This window comes from Arachis hypogaea, chromosome 6 (genome assembly GCF_003086295.3).
Source record: "Arachis hypogaea cultivar Tifrunner chromosome 6, arahy.Tifrunner.gnm2.J5K5, whole genome shotgun sequence".
In the NCBI taxonomy this organism is placed as follows: Eukaryota; Viridiplantae; Streptophyta; class Magnoliopsida; order Fabales; family Fabaceae; genus Arachis; species Arachis hypogaea.
This window is the reverse complement of record NC_092041.1, coordinates 116,492,863-116,514,684: the sequence shown is the minus strand read 5'-3', so window position 1 is coordinate 116,514,684 and position 21,822 is coordinate 116,492,863. Positions and strand designations below refer to the sequence as shown.

General features: G+C 29.3%; 1 protein-coding gene across 1 annotated transcript; it reads left to right on the top strand.

Moving 5' to 3' along the window:
- Window positions 1-18,343: 18,343 nt before the first annotated feature.
- LOC112756092 (cyclin-D3-1-like) lies at window positions 18,344-21,008 on the top strand. The gene is made up of 4 exons (XM_025804520.3): window positions 18,344-18,955; window positions 19,174-19,360; window positions 19,449-19,582; window positions 20,459-21,008. Exons 1-4 carry the CDS (start codon window positions 18,539-18,541, stop codon window positions 20,738-20,740), a joined length of 1,020 nt encoding a protein of 339 aa, XP_025660305.1. The 5' UTR covers window positions 18,344-18,538; the 3' UTR covers window positions 20,741-21,008.
- The last annotated feature ends 814 nt before the right edge of the window (window positions 21,009-21,822 follow it).

Sequence of the window (21,822 nt, the reverse complement as noted above, 5' to 3'; positions counted from 1 at the left end):
ATCAATAATATATTATCAAATTATAAAATATAAATAATTTATAGTATATTTAATTAAAAAGTTATCACATATTTTATTAATTAAAATTAATTTTTTTAAAATTTTTAAAAAATTTAAAATTAAATTATAAACTATTAATTACTTGAAAGGCACCGTATTCTTATTGGTCTTATAGAATAGAAGACATAAATATTAAAATAAAATGATAGTCGAAATAAGTTACAATAAAAAAAATACATTAATTTTTTTAAGAATGTAAATTAGAAGAAATGTGTATTTTTTACAAAAAAAATATCTAAAATACACAATATAATTATTAAAATATAACTATTTAAATATATATTAATAGTAAAAGAACAAATAATTTTTTTAAAAGTAGATATAAAAATAAATATATAAAAAATAATTTAAAAAATACAAAGATTTGAGTGTATAAAATTAAATTAATTAAGTAAAAAATATTAATAAATTAAATAATTAAAACATAAATTCATAAATAATATATATAAAACTACTAAATTATATAATATTTTTTATTTCTTTAAATACATAAGATATAAATTCTTAAAATTTTAAAGATTGGTGAGCCACTACCCGCCTTCCTCTGTATCCCTACTGTGCCTAGGGAAAAAATTAACCCTTTACCATGCTTATGTCTCAAACAGTACGTGCTGAATTTTACACACTACAAAAACAGTTATTTTGCTCATTTTATCGATATTATTAATTGCATGCCACATGTTGAAAGAGAGAAATTTTTTAGGGGAAAATAAAAAAAAGCATGCTCATGCACTCTGTGTCTTTTGCCTGCTGCTTCATCAATGGTTCTATTTTCTGGTGCTCTGTTGCAATTATTTATTGTAATGGAGAGATTGCAGAGACATCTCTTTATCGTACCAAAAAAGAAGAATCATCGAGTTGTCCTTGACCTGTGTTGTGCTATGTATTTGTAGTAAATGGTGTTGGAAAGTGTATGCTACCATAATTGTGACATTATTATTCATAGATTTAATTTTTATGTACGTTTATTGCTATTATGATTTCGCCAATAGGTTTTGAACAGGGCTGTTTAAGAAACGGTCCATCTTACAATTCGATTCAGGTTATTAAATTACTCTTTTATTTTAGCCTATAACAATAATAAAAAAGTTTCGTAGTTCACAAATTTAGTCCAATAAAATACATAATTCAATTATAATTTTAGTTTTTATTATCTTATTTTATCTTTATTTTTATCTTATCTTTATTTATTTTTATCTTTTATAAGTCAATACTCTATATATATTTAGTTTTATCTTCATAATTTACAAGACAATTCAATCAATCAACACTCAATAAATTTTTTTCATTTTTTTTTCTATTCTTTTACAATTTTATCACAGATTTAAAATATATTTTGTTAGGTTTGAGTTTGTCATTTTGATTCAGTTTTATTTTTAATTAGTTTAGATTTGGATCATTTTTCGAGTAAGTTCGGAGAGACTTGAGATTGTATTTTATAATGTAGATATATATTTTGAGATAAAATTAATAATAAAATACTATATTTATATATATGAATTAATATTTTTTTATATTATGAGTTATTATTTTTACTTTAAAATAATTTATTTTGTTATAAATATAATATAATATTTATGAAGTTTAATTTTTAAAATAATTTTTTAATTTATCATATAAAATTTACAAAATTATATAACTAATTTTATATTGAGTCAACCTAATTAATTTTAGATAAATTTAACATTGGATTAATTTTTAAAAAAAAATCGATAAAATATTAAAATTAGATTCGAATCTAATCAAATAAGATCGATCCAACTCATATACATTTCTAATTGTAAGTGACTTAACAGTCAAAACTCAATTTCTTGTTGTGTGTTTGATACTTTGATTTTATAGTTACAAATAATGTATATTGAAAAGTAATACATGTAATTACAAGTAATTGAATTTGAAAGTTTATGAATTGGTTTAATTTAATGTTGCATTTCTCCATTATCTTATCTCACTAAGGAAAGCAATGCTTCATCGATATTGGAAGAAGAAAACGGCCACATTCACGTCTCTTTCTAAAAATCTTCTTTGGATTTTGGCATTATTCTAAAGAAGCTTGCATGTGCGATTCTTTATGAAAAGTTCATTTATGTTTTGCATTTTAAAATTGCATCTTGATTTTTCAAGTAGAAGAAAAATTAGCAAACAAGCAATAAAACAAAGAGAATGGCAAGTGTAATTTTTACTAATTCTCTATTCAAATTAAGTTTTTATTGATTAAAATATAAATTTGAAAGACATTCAATTTTAGGAGATGAAATATTTCAAATTTTTTTAACTACTCCTATTCCAATCAACAATTTGTTATTCCATTTAATTTCAACATATTTGATATGATCATGTTGAAATAGGTTTTAACAAGATCTCAGTTTCCATTTAATTAGTGTTTTCGATTATATTTTACGTTTGATTGATTATATTCTAAATTTATAGATGTTTAATTATATATTTTAAACAATATTTATTTTACTTTGGATAATATTAATTTTATTATTTTGTTTCAAAAAATTTAGTTTATGATTATGTTTATTACATATTTATAATTGTAAAGACTTTAATATTTGTTAATTTAAAATTTATAATTTTTTTTATATCTTTAGAAATTATAAATTTATTAAAATAGTTGTGAAATTATATATATTATTTAATTTTTTTTATAATTTATATTATATAATATTTAATAGTTAAAAAAAAAAAGAAAATAGATTTGGCGGGCCAAGTCTGCCAACCCACTATTAGGCGGGACGGTGTGAAATTTTAGGACCGCTTCATTAAGCGGGGCAGAGCAGACCAGCCCGCTAAAGGGCAAATTTTTGTCGGGGGCGGAACGGGCTTCTTCGCTTGCCACCCTTAGGTATTATAATCGAACTATTTGATTACAATAAAGGTATTAATTTTGATAATAATAATAATAATAATAATAATAATAATAATAATTACCATTTGAATAAGTTAAACTATTTTTTCATTATTGGACCACATTTAATTTATAAACTAAATATAAATCAAAACTGCCAAGATTATTTAATAAACTTTTTTTTATTATCTTTAAGTGGGTTTAACAGTTTATTATCTTTATGGGCTGTTCTTATTCATGCATAGCTGGTTAGGTGCCATATATATAGCTAACAAGTTACAAATATTATTGGAATCATTAATTTTATTTAATTTTTTTTGTATTGTTGACAACTGTGTACAGAAACCAACTTGTTTGGAGCAATGATTCAATTGCCGTATACTATTTCATGAGGACTTTGTGGTGGTGTTATTTGTTTATTTATTCCGAATTTCCAATCTTTTTTTTTTCTCAAAAAATTAATTTCATTGGGTATCTAATGAGTTTGTTTGCTTTTGACTTAATTGTAGGCTATGTGGTTGTTTAGCTTGTGTATGTTATTGACCTAGCTACCAGTTGCATCATGATGATACTGTTAAGAATTGTGAAAATTTTATATGAATTTGTACTGCAATGTTTTTTTATTATTCAACCAAATATAAGATTAGATGTAAGGTGTCACATGAATTCTTGAGAAAATAAAATATGTAGGGAGCGACTCAGATAAAGATGTTTAAAACGTCTTTTTTTAAAGATGTTTCTTAATAATTAAAATTTAGTATATAAAATTAATTAAATTGTGTTATTTTTGTTAAAATTAGGTCAGACAAATTAATTTGATCGAAAAGATGGTGAATCAAATATTGAACCGGTCTAAATTTATTTTTTATAAAAAATGACTATAATACCCTTATTATAGAAAATAATTAAAATACCCCTATTATATATATATAAATTTTGAAAACTCTAAATTCTAATCCTATGACGACAAAAAGTAAATGATTAAAATTTAGGATTCTCAAAATTAATATATATAATAGAAGTATTTTAGTTATTTTCTATAATAAGAGTATTGTAATAATTTTCTATAAAAAAATAATATTAATTTAGACCAGATTTAATTCACTATTTTTTCGGTCAAATTAATTTATCTTACCTAATTTTAATAAAAATAATATGATTTAATTAATTATATATATTAAATTTTAATTATTTAAAAATATCTTAAAAAAAACGTTTTAAACGAGTTTGTGGCTCTCAAATATGTATTATAAGAATATAGATATTTTTTTTATGAATCGTTTTAACGATTTAAGAGTCAAAACGAATAATACCGTCAAGCAAAGTAGCAAGCAGTCTAGATCGTTTCATTAGATATAAAATCACCAAAAAATAATTCTAGTATTAATTAGTAATTAATATTTTCATGATACAATTATGCAACATTTTAATAGGAAGATAATTATTACAACTTCCCATATTGCCACTGTATTGTAGATATTTTTGTAATTGTACGAATCTTACCTTTACTTGTTAGTCAAAATTTTAGGTAATTTCTAGCACTAAAAATAATTAAAAAATATTTGTGTCATAGTTTAAGAACTATAGAATTTTAACTTGGGTTTTCTTTGGCTTTCTTTAATCTATTTATTTTTTTATTCTATTTTTTAATTATTACTCATTAAATAAATAATTTAAAATATAACTATAAATATTATATATATAAAATTATAAATATTAAGTTAAATAAAATAATGTTATATTATTATCTTTTTAACATTATTCAAATACAATTATTTATAGGAGTGATAATAAGTAGGGTAGGATAGGGTTTAACCCAACTCTAATTCTATTTACAGGTTGAATTTGTTACTAAAATTTAATTCTATTTTATTTATAGATTGAGAATAATCAAATCTTAATTCTACCACAGTCAATCCGTAAGTATTTCATCCTATATGCAGATTTTCACAAATATATAATATTATATAATCTAATAAATATGTAAATTAAAAATTTAATACAAACAACATAATCATTTTATAAAGAACACAATCGTCTCATAAACAATATAACCATCAAATATTTAATTTTACATAAAAAATATTTACTTAAAGGGAAAAGCTCAGTATACAAGCGATTAGGGCTTGTAACTATTACAAGTTCATTAACGTCTAATCCACTAAAACGCGTTGCAACTCCTACGTCACTTACACGCGCTATACAAAGATCCCGCGTTTGTATAACTACCAAATTTAAAAGATTTGTTTCCTTCTTTGTTTTCCTTCTTTCCAAATTTCATCGTTCTTCTTCTCGCGCGTCTTCCCCTGGTTTTTCGATCGTTCTTTTCTTCTCCTTTCTCATTGGTTTGTTCTTCGTCATTGACGTTAGTTCTTCTCTCTGTAACTCCAGCTTCGTTTTCTTTTCGATTTTCTGGTTTCTGAAATCAAAGTTTGAACTCGTTTTGAAGATAATAGATGATTCAACCTCAGATTGTCAGCTGAATCAGGGCGAAGTGGAGCACAAATAGGAAGAAAAACGAGATTAAGAATCAATTGATTACATGTAGCAAAGAGGAAAAATGAAACCCTCATAGCAAAGACTCATTTGATAGGAATTGGAATGATTTTCTGCTAAATTTTGGTCTTGTGGACAACAAGTGGCTTTCAGGTAGTGTTGGGTTAAAATCTGCAGCAGAGGTGTAAATTTAATTTTTTATCGGGTGTATTTATAGTCTGTGTTTGGGTGTATTATGCAGATCTCTATGCAGACCGTCATATATGGGTTCCAATCTATTTGGAATTCTGGATCACCACTTCATATTATAGTACCTGTAAATCAGACATTTTGAATACACCAGAGAGAGTTTAATTAATTTTGGTCTTGTGGACAACAAGTGGCTTTCAGGTAGTGTTGGGTTAAAATCTGCAGCAGAGGTGTAAATTTAATTTTTTATCGGGTGTATTTATAGTCTGTGTTTGGGTGTATTATGCAGATCTCTATGCAGACCGTCATATATGGGTTCCAATCTATTTGGAATTCTGGATCACCACTTCATATTATAGTACCTGTAAATCAGACATTTTGAATACACCAGAGAGAGTTTAATTAATTTTGGTCTTGTGGACAACAAGTGGCTTTCAGGTAGTGTTGGGTTAAAATCTGCAGCAGAGGTGTAAATTTAATTTTTTATCGGGTGTATTTATAGTCTGTGTTTGGGTGTATTATGCAGATCTCTATGCAGACCGTCATATATGGGTTCCAATCTATTTGGAATTCTGGATCACCACTTCATATTATAGTACCTGTAAATCAGACATTTTGAATACACCAGAGAGAGTTTAATTAATTTTGGTCTTGTGGACAACAAGTGGCTTTCAGGTAGTGTTGGGTTAAAATCTGCAGCAGAGGTGTAAATTTTAAGGGTAAAGTATACTTTTTGTCCCTGAAGTTTACTAAAAGTTTCAAAATTACCCCTAAGTTTCAATTTGTTTCAATTTTATCCCAAAAGTTTTCGATTTGCATCAATTTTATCCCTGAACGTTAACAGCGTTGAAATCACTAACAGACGTTAGTGACGTGGCAATAAAGGAGTTCTATGTGGCAACTATGTGTGTGAGTCATTTCTAAAACGTTTTTTAAAATAATTTTTAATTTTTTGTTTAAAAATTTATATTACAAAAATGATATGGCTAAAAATCACAACCTCAAACCCTAAAATTAACTTCTTCATTTACGTCTTCCTCTTCATCTTCTTCACTGTGTGTAAGAATAAGAAACCCTAACGAATGGCTTCCCAAGGCTCGGTATCATCACAAAAAAGCAGTCGGAGACGACGAACGCTTATATGCAACTGTGGTGAACCCCCTGTACTGAGATGGTCGAAGACACCAGAAAATCCCGGCCGGAGATTTTGGGGCTGTGTATACTTTGATGTTAGTTTTGAGTGCTTTTTATTTTGATGTCTTCATGATTTTCTTCAAGTTCTTTTTTTTTGTTTATGTTGCAGATTGGGAAGGAGTGCACATTTTTTTCCTGGGCAGATGGAGTTGCAGAGACAGAAGAGGCTGAGGTTGCAAGGTTGAAGATGAAGATTTCCACCTTGAAGACTAAATTAGTTTATGCTAAATGCAAACTGTTGGTGGCTGTTATTTTTGGTGTGTTGAGTTGGTTTATGGTGATTTTAATGGTTTATTTGTGGGTGAAGAATGGAACCCATTTGAGATTAGGGTATTAATGCGTTTGGGACAGCTGAAATTAGCAGAAGTAAGAATAGATTGACTGATTGTAATCAGTTACAAAACTGTACTCAACTCGAAAACTTGTTAATATAGTTGTCCTTGAAGTTTAATTTATGTTTCAAAAATATCTCTGAAAGGATTAAAATAGTTTGGCACTAAAATTGGCATTAAGAACCTGTTGTGGCAGAGACAAACTCAAGTAATGAGGGATAATTTCAGCAGTGCACTAAAATAAATTTGCATGAAGGAATCCATCACATTAGTCATTATCAAAATAACATAAGTTGTTAATCAACATAATCTCTAGTTAACATAAGTCATAACCAAAGTAAAAACTTAATTACATAAGTCCTAAGCAAAATAATTCAGCAACAAAGGAAGAATTGGAGTCATAAGTCATAAGTCATAATACAAAATGCCAACATTTTTCAATTTTCCAAAATAAACACCAAACACAAGATGTGACACAACTAAGACCCTGTGAGAGCACTCTGAGTCTGACTCCCTTGTGATGAGGGTTGTCCCTGTGCAGTTGAAGTAGAGTTGCTCCTAAGAATTCTAGTTGGTCTTGGTGGCTGAAATTTTTTGTGTGCATTTGGTTGGGTATTAGGCCTTGCTGCAACACTAGCCAACCTGGTACTCTTATGCACTGAGCCAGTAGATCCAGCATTTCTTGCAGTGCTGTGCTGGACTGGTGATGTTGTAGCAGTTCCAGCATTATTGTTTTGGGCTGGCGATGCTGAGGATGGGGCAGCAGTTGTTTCCTATGATGGACATGAACAAAAAACAGCAACAAGTTACAGTTATAAAGAGGTAAACAGCATAAGAAACAGTGTTATGTATAAAACTATATTTACTAGACAAGTACTCACGTTTGGCCTTCTAAGAGGGCAGCCTCGCTTGTTGTGACCCAATTTCAGACAACGAGAGCATTTTTGTTGTAACCCCAGCCTAGATGTGCTTGGGCCCTGTGGTTCTTCACCCTCCCCCTTGCTCTTTTCTTCTTAGGCCTCCCAATTGGCACTCTATGTGGTGGAGGCATCACATCTGGGTGGGTAGTTCTCTCCCACATTGTATGTCCATTACAAGGGTTAATCATGGGGGTATAACAAGCCACATAAGCAGCTTTAGTGTAACAGCTTGAAACATATTTTCGAATATCATCCTTAGCACAATTAATTGCACTAACTGCATGCGGACAAGGTAAACCTGTCATTTGAAACTTTCTACAAGTACACTCTTTCTTCAGAAGATCCACTACAAATTTGTCCCTGCCTCTTATGACTTCAAATTTTGAAATACCGGCAGCAACCGGAAACCACCACCTAAAAGCATCTATTTCCTTTTGTAACTTAAGCTTAATCCTAGGAAGAATATCATCCTTATACTTCTCAATAAGTACCCTATTTTCAGCCCATCTCTTCATCAAATAAACTCTAATATCTTCTAGCATTGTCAATATTGGTTTTTCCCTTGATTCAACAATTGCAGAGTTAAAGCTTTCACACATATTATTGACAAGAGCGTCACATTTAGGATAGAATTCAAACCTTGATTTAGTCCAATACTTTGGACGAATTCCTATCAAGTGTCGATAGGCACCCTCACTAATGGCTCGGATTTCCATCAACTCCTTTTCCCATGCTGCTAGATATGTACATTTTGCAGCTTTCCACATCCTTTTCTTAAGATTCAGCCCTGGAAATTTTTTTTTGAAGTTGGCATAAAGGTGTCTCACACAGAATCTGTGATCAACACCTGGAAGTAATTCATCAAACGTTGGCACCAGGCCCTGTTGGTGCAAAGTGCACAATTTTAATATAATGATCAAATAATTAGTTTAGTGCAGAAGCCACATGACTAACTAATTCACAACAATTTATAACTATATATAAAAGAACATTACAAGAACATTAACATATAGTGCAGCTCTCCACATGACTAGCTAATTCACAGCAATTTATAACAGCAACATATAACTAATTATATGTTGAACATTACAAGAACAGCAAGATATAGTGCAGAAGCCACATGACTAACTAATTCACAGCAATTTATAACTAATTATAAAAGAACATTACAAGAACATTAACATATAGGTACAGCAATTTATAACTAATTATAAAAGAACATTACAATTACATTAACATATAGTGCAGAAGCCACATGACTAGCTAATTCACAGCAATTTATAACTAATTATAAAAGTCAATTACAAGAACATTAACATATAGGTACAACAATTACTAACTAATTATAAAAGAACATTACAATTACATTAACATATAGTGCAGAAGCCACATGACTAGCTAATTCACAGCAATTTATAATTAATTATAAAAGTCAATTACAAGAACATTAACATATAGGTACAGCAATTACTAACTAATTATAAAAGAACATTACATATAGTGCATAAGCCACATGACTAGCTAATTATAAGAACAATAACATATAGTGCAGAAGCCATGAACGTGCTAATTATAAAAGAACATTACAAGAACAATAACATATAGTGCAGAAGCCATGAACGTGCTAATTATAAAAGAACATTACAAGAACATTAACATTAACTAATTAACTAATTATAACTAATTACACTAAAATACAGGTTAGTAAATTACCTTTTGTTGGTCAGACATGAACGTGCTACGTAATAATTTATCCGCTCCTATATCATCAATTAGGTTTGAGAGGAACCACGTCCATGAATCTTTTGTCTCAGCCTCCACGACTGCATATGCTATAGGTAGCATCTGGTCATTCGGATCCCACCCCAAAGCAACCAATAGCCATCCTCCATATGGTGTCTTCAAAAAGCAACCATCAAGCCCTATCATAGGCCTACACTTCATGAAACTCTCCTTGCAAGCCTTTAAGCAAATATAAATCCTATGAAATCGTGGACTTAAGTCAACTGTTGTATTGGGGTGCTCAGTTTGGGCTGCTGGAGGTAATTGAACATGCAGCTTCACAGATGAACAGGATTGGTGCGCAGCAACTCATGGCAATAGTCGTAAAGTCTTCTATACTGCTCCCTAAAAGTTCCATTAATGTCAACCAGTGCAATCTGCTTGGCCCGAAATGCCTTTGCTCTTGAAATCTGCACATTCCACTTCCTAAGAGTCCTACTTTGTATGGTGCCCAGCTTCAACTTCGGATTCTCTTCTACTTTTCTCCTGAAGACCTTCGCCAGCCACTTCGACTTCATCACTTTTATGTCAAATACAGTGTTACAAGAATGATGATCATTAACTATTCTTAGCTGCCAGCTATCTTCATTGGCCATCTTCACCGCATATGCAAACCATTCACAACCATCTCCACACTTAGCCCTCACCCGGACATTGTCCACCACTGGAAATTTTATGTTTCTCCCAGTATGAACAGCATATGATGTCACAGCTTCCTTGAACTCCTCTCTTGTTGCATAGAGAGTTCCAGCCTCCCACTTATACTTACTCATATCCTTCAACTCCTTGTGAACGGGAAATTTCTTCTTGCTGGCTTCATCATCCTCACTCGATACCTTCTCTAATTCATCACTGTTCAATCCTTCATCATCGCTTAAACGAGAGCTCTTTCTCTTCCCAGCAGCCACCTTTTGAGTTTTCTTTAACTTCTCGACAGCACTCTTACTTTTCTTAGACTTTCTTATATCTTGGTGCATCTCCCCAAGAGTTATATCAACATCAAATAAACCATCATCACCACAATAATCATCTTCACTATCACTAAAATGCAGATCAGAATCAGCCTCATAATCTGGGTCATCAGTGTCATCCTCTTCTTCACTATTGTCCCCATCACCAATATTCTGTAGCACTTCTTCAGCAGATAAATGGGCATCAACTAATCCCTGCATTTGGGCCTCCATATCCACCCCTCCACCTTGGGCTTCTGCTTGAATATTTTGGGCCTGTCTAATATCACTTGGCCCACTATCAGCATCCACACACTCCTCCTCAACAACTTTGCTGCCACCCCCAACATCTAAATAACCAATGTCGTAACAAAAATCATCAGGGATTGAAGCCTTATGCACCACATACAAATCAACTACCTTTTTTTCAACTCCTATATTTGCCATTTCCATTGCTTCTTCATCACCTTTCAACAACTTCAACCCTTCTAATCCTAATTCAGTATCTTTATACCACAGTACCCCAATGTTTTCAGCAATGTACCCAAGTTTTTCAACCACATCATAAGCTTCTATAACACTCCATCTATCTCTGTCACACCAGTCAACCGTTGTCACCTCACCATCAATATACTCATTTTTTCCCTTATCACTACAAAACCTACCCCTGTGATGAACTCTAACACTGAAATCATCCATCCTGCCGTTATAAAAAGATGTTCAGACCAAAGAACAGAGTAACTAATCATTAAAAAATATAGACCACCTCAAAGTTATATTTTTCACTAAAACAGAACAGAAATCCCTCAATCCCTCAATGCAATAGAATCCTAACAGCAATCAACAGTGATTAAAAAAAAACCCTAAATCCTAACCATTCAGACATGCAGTAGCAAAATTGACTAGAATGGTGGCCTACCTCGTCAGAAACCTTAATCAGAATGGCGCTATCCACGTTTGAATGGTTGATGACTGAATGCTATCCCAGACTCCTCCCTCAGTCTCGACGGCGTCACAACATGCACCGTCCTGCACGTCGCTGTGGCGGACTGTAGTTGACGGTGCGACGTCTAACCACCCACCAACCTTCCTCCTGTGACTCTGTTTCTCTGGCGATGTTCCTTATCGGCAAAGGGAAGACAAACGGGTTATGTTTGAAAAAGGATGCCAATTGCTTTACTTGGTATAACTCAGCCATGGGTATTTTGGGGGTTTCACATTTCTTGCCACATCACACACTATACTTTGCCATATCACTAACGTCTGTGAGTAATTTAAACGGCGTCAACTTAAAGGATAAAATTGATGCAAATCGAAAACTTTTGGGATAAAATTGAAACAAATTGAAACTTAGGGGTAATTTTAAAACTTTTAATAAACTTCAGGGACAAAAAATATACTTTACCCTTTAATTTTTTATCGGGTGTATTTATAGTCTGTGTTTGGGTGTATTATGCAGATATCTATGCAGACCGTCATATATGGGTTCCAATCTATTTGGAATTCTGGATCACCACTTCATATTATAGTACCTGTAAATCAGACATTTTGAATACACCAGAGAGAGTTTAATTAATTTTGGTCTTGTGGACAACAAGTGGCTTTCAGGTAGTGTTGGGTTAAAATCTGCAGCAGAGGTGTAAATTTAATTTTTTATCGGGTGTATTTATAGTCTGTGTTTGGGTGTATTATGCAGATATCTATGCAGACCGTCATATATGGGTTCCAATCTATTTGGAATTCTGGATCACCACTTCATATTATAGTACCTATAAATCAGACATTTTGAATACACCAGAGAGAGTTTAATTAATTTTGGTCTTGTGGACAACAAGTGGCTTTCAGGTAGTGTTGGGTTAAAATCTGCAGCAGAGGTGTAAATTTAATTTTTTATCGGGTGTATTTATAGTCTGTGTTTGGGTGTATTATGCAGATCTCTATGCAGACCGTCATATATGGGTTCCAATCTATTTGGATCACCACTTCATATTATAGTACCTATAAATCAGACATTTTGAATACACCAGAGAGAGTTTAATTAATTTTGGTCTTGTAGACAACAAGTGGCTTTCTGGTAGTGTTGGGTTAAAATCTACAGCAGAGGTGTAAATTTAATTTTTTATCGGGTGTATTTATAGTCTGTGTTTGGGTGTATTATGCAGATCTCTATGCAGACCGTCATATATGGGTTCTAATCTATCTGGATCACCACTTCATATTATAGTACCTGTAAATCAGACATTTTGAATACACCAGAGAGAGTTTAATTAATTTTGGTCTTGTGAACAACAAGTGGCTTTCAGGTAGTGTTGGGTTAAAATCTGCAGTAGAGGTGTAAATTTAATTTTTTATCGGATGTATTTATAGTATGTGTTTAGGTGTATTATGCAGATCTCTATGCAGACCGTCATATATGGGTTCCAATCTATCTGGATCACCACTTCATATTATAGTACTTGTAAATCAGACATTTTGAATACACCAGAGAGAGTTTAATTATGGAAAAAAAAATTACTTATAATTGGATCAAATATATTTACACCATGTGTTCAATTTCTTACAAGAGTATATAACAGTTACATTAATCAGTGACAATATCATTAGAATCTATCTGACAAAATGGACTCAATAACAATGAGGATGGCCTGGACAATCTTATTGCATCACTTCTCCTCGCTCATATTTCTGAATTTCTCACTCAACAGATGGGTTGCACACTTTAGGTCCTTGATTTGCTGTAAACAAAGCAAAATTAGAGTTAGATATATTTCTATTATGAAAAACTGATTTGATCGAAGACATATATTTGTTCTTACATTTTTTTCAGCTTGGTTTCTGCCTGCCATTTTTTCTGAAATGAAAAATACACCCATAGATATCAGTAAGATACACCCATAGATATGAGTCAGATACACCCATAGATATCAGTCAGATATCACTCAAATACACCCAAATGATTACAGAAATACACCCAAAGGATTATAGAAAATACACTCAAACGGTTACAAGAATTCACCCAAACCAAAATTCGTTGAAGTACATCTTATGCATAATTCAGAACTCTTTCTCTTTCTCCTCCTCATCTTCTGCTGCTTCTTCTTCTTCAAAAACGATTTTACCATGAAAAATCGAAAAAAAGAGAAAACAGAGAGAAAAGACGTAAATGAAGAAGAAGAAAAAGAGGAAAACGAGGAAGAAGAACGTGCAGAAACGAAAGAAAATGAGAAGAAGAAGAGTAAGAGGAAGAAGAACGTGCAGAAACGAAAGAAAAGGAGAAGAAGAAGAGTAAGAGGAAGAAGAACGTGCAGCAAGAAGAAGAAAAAGAATTTTAGAAACCATGAAAATCGAAAAAAAAAAAAACGAAGAAGAAGAAGAAGAAGAAGAAGAAGAAGAAGAAGAAGAAGAAGAAGAAGAAGAAGAAGAAGAAGAAGAAGAGGAAGAGGAAGAGGAAGAGGAAGAGGAAGAGGAAGAAGACGAAGACGAAGAAGAAGAGAAGAAGAAGAAGAAGAAGACGAAGACGAAGAGGAACCGTTTGAGTGGGGCGCGTGTAATTACGCTCCATTCAAAATGAGTTAATGCGCGTGTTAATGAAGTTTGGGCTGATAACTTGTAAAACTTGTACGGCCTTTTTACTTGTATGTGTAGCAGGCCCCATACTTAAATTAATAAAAAAATGTAAATAAAATAGTGTGGTAATATAATATTATATTTATATATCACTAAAATAAAATTGATTTTTATATAAATAAAAATATTAAATTATTAATTAATTATCGTAATTGAATAATAAAAAAATTTTGTACTAAATGAAAAATTTTTAATTTAACACTCATTTATAATATATTTTTATAATATATACATATATAATATACAAATTGATCGAATAGAATTAAGACTCAATTAATATTCTACCTGACTCATAATTAAATTTACTTGGTATCTACAATCAATCGAATTAATAACTCTACCCGACTAAATTGGATACCATGTATGCTGTGATCCTAATTATTTAGGACTTGAGGTGAATACTATATATATAGGCTTAGTTAAGGGAGAAAGAGAACTTCCATGGCCAACCGACCGACATACTATATTTTTAGGTTGTTAAGAAGAGTTTAATTAAAGTATGATCCACTAATTAACAACCTTATATTTGTAAGATTTTATCCTAGTAACTGATTGAGTTAAATACCTTTATTGACTTAATAATATATAATTGAATATGCATATAAAATATTTTTATAATATAATGATCATGATACAATAATTATTAAATACTAAATCATATGTAAATTAATTATTAAATATTACGTAATTTTTCTAATGTCGGCCCCAATGAAACATCTTAGAAAGAAAGGTCGAAGAGACACCGTTTTTCAAAACGAGGACTTGAAGGAGTAGTAGTAGTCATCACTCATCACATATATAATTTCATTTAAAGAAAATAATAATCAGATTACTTGAAAAAGTTAATTATGTAAAATATAATTTTATTTTTTTATATCTATATTTACCATCTAATAGTGGTTACTATTATGTTGTATTATTTTACAAAATACAAAGATATTGATTATTTATAAAATAAAGTTTAAAGAGATTAATCTGTAATTTTGTAACATAAACCTCAAATTAAAGTTAGTGCGTTAAATACTATATATATATGATATATCACACCAAAATATCAACTCTTTGAATTTTTTGAATAATTTTAATACAAATAAAGTCAAGAAATAAGTCAGTCCACATAATTTTGACTTTTAAGGGAAACTTATTCGTTTTTATATGATTTAGCTAACCATAATATTTTATAAGAAGAGTAAAGTATCGTTTTTGTCCTCAACGTTTGGGGTAAATCTCAAAGTTGTTTCTAACGTTTCAATCGTCCTATTTAAATCATAATGTTTCAAAATTGACTCAATGTTGTCCTGCCGTTAGAAATCTGTTAACGGAATTGACGGCGTGATAAAATTGAGACAATTTTAAAACGTTAGGAACTTAAATAGAACGAAAACATTAGGGACAAAAAACGATACATAGAAATAAATTTTAATTTTATCCTTCACCAATATCAATCTTTTACGATACATAGTTATTCAATTATTTTTTAATCACATTTAAATAAATTACACTGAATTACATTACTTTGATTCTAAATAAATTAATTTTTTTATAATTTTACTTTTAAAGATTTTTACTCATCATGAAATAATGTTTGTAAAATGATTAGAATTACATTACTTTATTGTATATATATCATTTTTTCTTCCACAATTTATGTACTAGTCATTTTACAAATATTTTATAATGAGTAAAAATTTTTAAGAGTAAAATTATAAAAAATAAATTTATTTAGAATAAAATTAATGTGATTAAATATAATTTACTTAGATGTGATTAAAAAATAATTGAATAACCATGTACCGTAAAAAATTTTTTATATTATTGAAGGATAAAATTAAAATTTATTTATATGTATTATTTTTGTCCCCAACGTGTTCGTCCTATTTAAGTTCCTAATATTTTAAAATCGTCTTAATTTTGTCCTGCCGTCAATTCAGTTAATCGATTTCTAACGGCACATTGAGTCAATTTTAAAACGTTAGAGACTTAAATAGAACGATATAAACGCCAGGGACAACTTTAAGACTTATCCCAAACGTTGAAGACAAAAACGATACTTTACTCTTATAAAAATATTAGTTGAAATTGGTAACAGTAACAACTACAAACTTATGATATATATAATATCTCCATTGTATTAATAATTCATCCAATAAACTTTAATATACTTTTTATATGGGCACCTTATATTTTTTATCTATTTATTATTATAAAAATTATTTTGCAAAATAGATGATTAAGTATTTAAAAACAAATATCATGCGCTATGAACAAAATAAAAAGTACAATGTTTTTTAAAAATTAATTTATTGTTAAAAACAAATAATAAAATATTTTAAATAATAAATTTTAAACTATAAATCTTACATCTAAACAATTAATATAAAATATAATAAGTAGTAAATTAAAATAATTTATTTAATTAATAAATAATACAACATTTTTTATTTAATAAAAATGTTTAAAGATGACTCCCATTTCAATGTCTAGGACACAGACAAAGACACCTACTCAAAGTAAACAAAAAAAAAGTGTTTTATATATTGGCAAGATCTTTATTACAAACAAGGACAATAACAAAGTTTAAATTTATAAACTCATATAAACTATGATCACTCACAATAGTTTAGACAATTGCTTAATTATTAATAAAATAAAAAAAATATATGATTGAAAATATAAATACACATTATTATCACACTTATGTCTTTTATTTTTAATTATTTAAAGAAACAAATAATTTTTTACTAAATTAAAATATAACTAAGTCTCTGACTTTTGTTAATAAGAGACACATAAAATTTTTTATCTGACAACTGTTTACAAATATAAAAAATCTATTTATAATTAAATTTGTTGAAAAACTTATTTGTTTTAATATAAAAGGTGAGAAATCTGTTTGTGATTTTTTTATTTGTATATTGGGGTAAAGTATTAAATTCATTCCCTGTGTGTATGGGCGTAATTCTGTTTTGATTCTTAAAATTTAAATTGTCCTATTTGAATCTAAAAAAAATTTATTTAGTTTCAATGTAGTTTCACTATGAGGTCAAAGTTAAATAATTAATGGAATGTCCTACATAACAACAGGACAAAAACAAGATCGATAATCTAGAGAATAAGTACAAGCTCCAAAGGCACAAAATCAACTGTTGATGTATCAATACATTTATTTATCATTTTCTTTAGTTCTATAGAAAATATTTCATTTAAATTGTACGAAAAATGATAAATAAATGTATTGATGCATCCACGGTTGATTTTGTGTCTCTGGAGCTTGTACCTGTTATCCAGATTATCGATCTTGTTCTTGTACTACTATCATGTGGGACATTTCGTTAATTATTTAACTTTGATTTTAAGGTGGGACTATATTAAAACTAAATGAAACTTTTTTGGATTTAAATAAGACATTTTAAACCTTGATTACGCCCAAATATAAAGAACTAATTTAGTATTTTATCCTGTATATTGTATAAGAATTTAGTTGACATATGTTTTAAGAATAAAACATATGATAAATTTATTATTAATAAAAAATTTTAATTTTTTTATTTAATGAAGATAAAATAAATATATTAAAAACTTAAATTTTTTATATTTTTAATAAAAATGTTTTTATTAGTGGCAAAAATTTATCATGTATCATAAGTGCACATGTTAGCTAAGTCTATTGTATAATATATTAAAAATGTTATTTATACACCAAAATTAGTCACTAAAATTAGCCACTAATATATTTGTGTATAAATACATGTGTAGTTTAATTTATTTTCAATGTATATTTATATTTTAACATATATTTTATACTGATAACTGATTTTGGTGGCTGATTTTGGTGTACACGTAGTATTATTCATAATATATATAGTATTTTGTGTTTTGTTATTAAATTGTAAGAATAACAGCTAATAAAATCTGCCACTATAACAGTGGTGGTTTTGGGAAACTCCACACACCAATAAATAACATTCTATAGACTCACTCTTTCTCTGCTCTCTCATTATTTTCTTTTCTTTCTTTCTTTCTTTTCATCCTTCAATCACTCCCTTAGTTTCTCTTCTTCTTTTTGAATAAGCATATTTCACAATCATGCTTTTCCTTTTCTCATTCCTATAATGTACCAAAGAAGAACAAGACATGGCACATCATCATCATCATCAACACCACACAGATTCTTTGTACTGCTCAGAACAACATTATTTTGATGATGAGGAACATGATCATGTGTTTCTAGAACAAGACATGTTTTGTGATGATTCAGAGTTGAAAACTCTTGTTTCAAAAGAACAAGAACAAGAGAAGAAACTCAGCATCATTCTTTGCATTGATGAGTGGGAAAGAAGAGAAGCAGTTGAATGGATTCTTAGAGTGAATGCATATTTCTCATTCTCTGCTCTCACAGCTTCTCTTGCTGTTAACTACCTTCACAGATTCCTCTTCACCTTCACCATGAAGAAGCAGCAGCCATGGTTGACTCATCTTGCTGCAGTTGCTTGCATCTCTCTTGCTGCTAAAATGGAAGAGACCCAAGTTCCTCTTCCTCTTGATTTACAAGTATGATTAATTCTATAGAAAACATTTCAAATGTACCGAAGAGTACGGTGCACCAATTATTCTAATCGTTAATCTTAATTAATATGATCAACGATTAAAATAATTGGAGCACCGGTATTCTCGATGCACTTGAAATGTTTCCAATTCTATATATTAAGTGATAAAATAATAATATATTTTTATTAATAATGAAATTTAATTTATGAAAATATGTGTAGGTGGAGGACAGCAAATATGTGTTTGAGGCAAAAACAATAAAGAAAATGGAGATTTTGGTACTTTCAACTCTTGAGTGGAAGATGAATCCACCAACACCTCTCTCTTTCATTGATTACATCACAAGAAGACTTAAATGTTTTCACTTCCTCAACACATGTCAGTCTCTTCTTCTTTCTCTCTTACCAGGTAATAATTAATTAATCTCTTTCTTTAACTTCTATATATACATTTCTTCAACTTCTCTTATTTATTTATTTATTTATTTTTAATGCAGATTCCAGGCTTATTGGCTATCTTCCTTCTGTGTTGGCAACTGCTACAATGATGCATGTAGTTAACAACAATGTGGAGCCTTATCTTGCATCTGAATACCAAAATCAGTTCTTGGGTATTCTTGAAATCAACAAGGTTTGCATCTCTTAATCATCAAGTTCTTAATCATAGACTACTCTGTCTTATGCTGTTAAATTTTAGAGTGATACTACACTTTTGATATTTTTAATTAAATTCTTTATTTTATAAAGTAATTATAATCATTTACATAATACAAGTAAATACAGTAAGAATATATATTTATTTTTTCTCTATATTCTCTCATTTTTGTGTATTTTTACATGTAGTGAAAAGTAAAAAAATACAAAAATAAAAAAATAATTGCAGGAAATATTGACTACAAACCCTATTAAATGCTCATGACAAATGAGTTTTATACTTTTATTTATATATACAGATATAGATTATTTGTGCTAGAAGTGTATAATAAAGTAATTAAACACTACAATAATTTTGATCCCACCTATTATTACCAAATAATCTCTTTTTCTTTCTATATATATGTTAATATGCTGTCCCTCTTTACTATTAGGCTAAAAGTTATATATAGTTTTTAATAAAAATTTAATATATTTCCTTATAATTTCTTTAAAAGTTAAAACCACATCTAAAATAAAGGATTATTTACACTCATTACACATATCATAATATAAGATAGAAAAATTTTCAAGTATACTCGGTATACTAGTATTTCAGTGATTTTTAACTGTCGAACTTAATTGTAGAAAATATATATAATATATATAATTAAGATTAACGATTAAAATTTACTGAAACACCGATATACTTGAAAAGTAAAGTTGGCCAAATAAAACCCAAATGTACAACAATATCTTGCAAAACTTGTATGAAACAAATTGTAATGTTACTACCTCATTGTAAATGTTACTTTAATAACTTAGTTTTATTGCTTAAATAAATTAAACCTAGAGTTTGATATATATGTTGCAGGAGAAGTTAGAAGAATGCTACAATCTCATATTGGAGGTTGTATCAGAGTCAGGATTCAACTACAAAGAATCCAAAAAACGCAATTTTGGATCAATTATTATTCCTAGTAGCCCAAGTGGTGTAATTGATGTGTCATTTAGCTTTGATCATCATGATAGCTCTAATGATTCATGGGAAGTAGTATCTGCTAATGATTCTGTTTCATCAACACCAAACAGCATCAACAAGAAGAGGCCTAGGACTCAAGAACACACTGCTTCCTTTGAACAATTCAAGCAATGATTTTCTCAGCCCTTAATTAATTAATTAATTTCAATCTTCTTTGTGAGAACATCATGTCTATGTATATATATAGTCCTATCTTTATTTGGATTCAATAATAAACATTTATGTTGTGATGGGGCTATATATAAGGCAAAGGTTCAATTTTGTGGACTTAATTTCCACTTAAACCTGAGATTATAGGTGTGTGAATTGAAGGGTTTGGTGCTAATTAAGATTTATATATAGTACATAAATCAAAATAGAACATTAGCATATCATTTAATCATTGAAGATTATTCATTTCTCTTCCTTTATCCAAACAATGACTCAAAAGTATATATGCCAAAAAAGAATGAAGGAAACAAAAGAAGAGTACTATTATTTATACATCTAACTAAAAGTCTTATAAAAAATTGTTGTTTAAATGAGACAGCTATTTTCTAGTGTTAAAGAATATACTATTGGAAACATTTCAAATACACCAGAAATATCGGTGTACCAGTTATTTTTAACCGTTGATCTAACTTATAAAAAATATATATAATATATATTAATTAAAATCACCGATTAAAACAACTGTTACACCAGTGTTCCCCGGTGCACTTAAAATGTTTCCTATACTATTATAAACTTGGTTAGAATTTAGTAAGCACATGACATGATATGTGTATTTGTTAACAAAAATGAACAATAATGATTTTCTTCAGGGGAGCTTTTCATGGGGACCATGGCCCCAAATATTTTATATAAAAATGAATAATGCTTATTCAAATATAATATTTGGTTGCAGATCTTTACTGCAAAGTTATCTATGTGTATTTGAGATTCACATAACTTATTCATTTGGAATTTTTTTTATGCTAAATTTAAGATAATGGGTTTTGAACTTTGGTCTTTTTACCTAATTGAAGTCTTACAAATTGAAGAAAAAAATTAATACATTGGATTGGACTATAATAGACTTTGATAATTGTCTAATTTTTTATAACAATCTAATTTAATATTATTTTAAGTTTTATTAATTTTTTTTAGACACAATTAAGATATTATGTTAAATAAATCTTGGTGTTATAATATTCAAAGTTTCGATCTTTTAAGTT

Excerpts from the sequence above, each read along its gene's own strand:
- LOC112756092 (XM_025804520.3), top strand. The coding sequence starts at position 18,539 with ATGGCACATCATCATCATCATCAACACCACACAGATTCTTTGTACTGC. Across the intron at positions 18,956-19,173 it reads CTCTTCCTCTTGATTTACAA|GTGGAGGACAGCAAATATGT; the intron begins GTATGATTAATT and ends AAATATGTGTAG. Across the intron at positions 19,361-19,448 it reads TCTTCTTTCTCTCTTACCAG|ATTCCAGGCTTATTGGCTAT; the intron begins GTAATAATTAAT and ends TTTTTAATGCAG.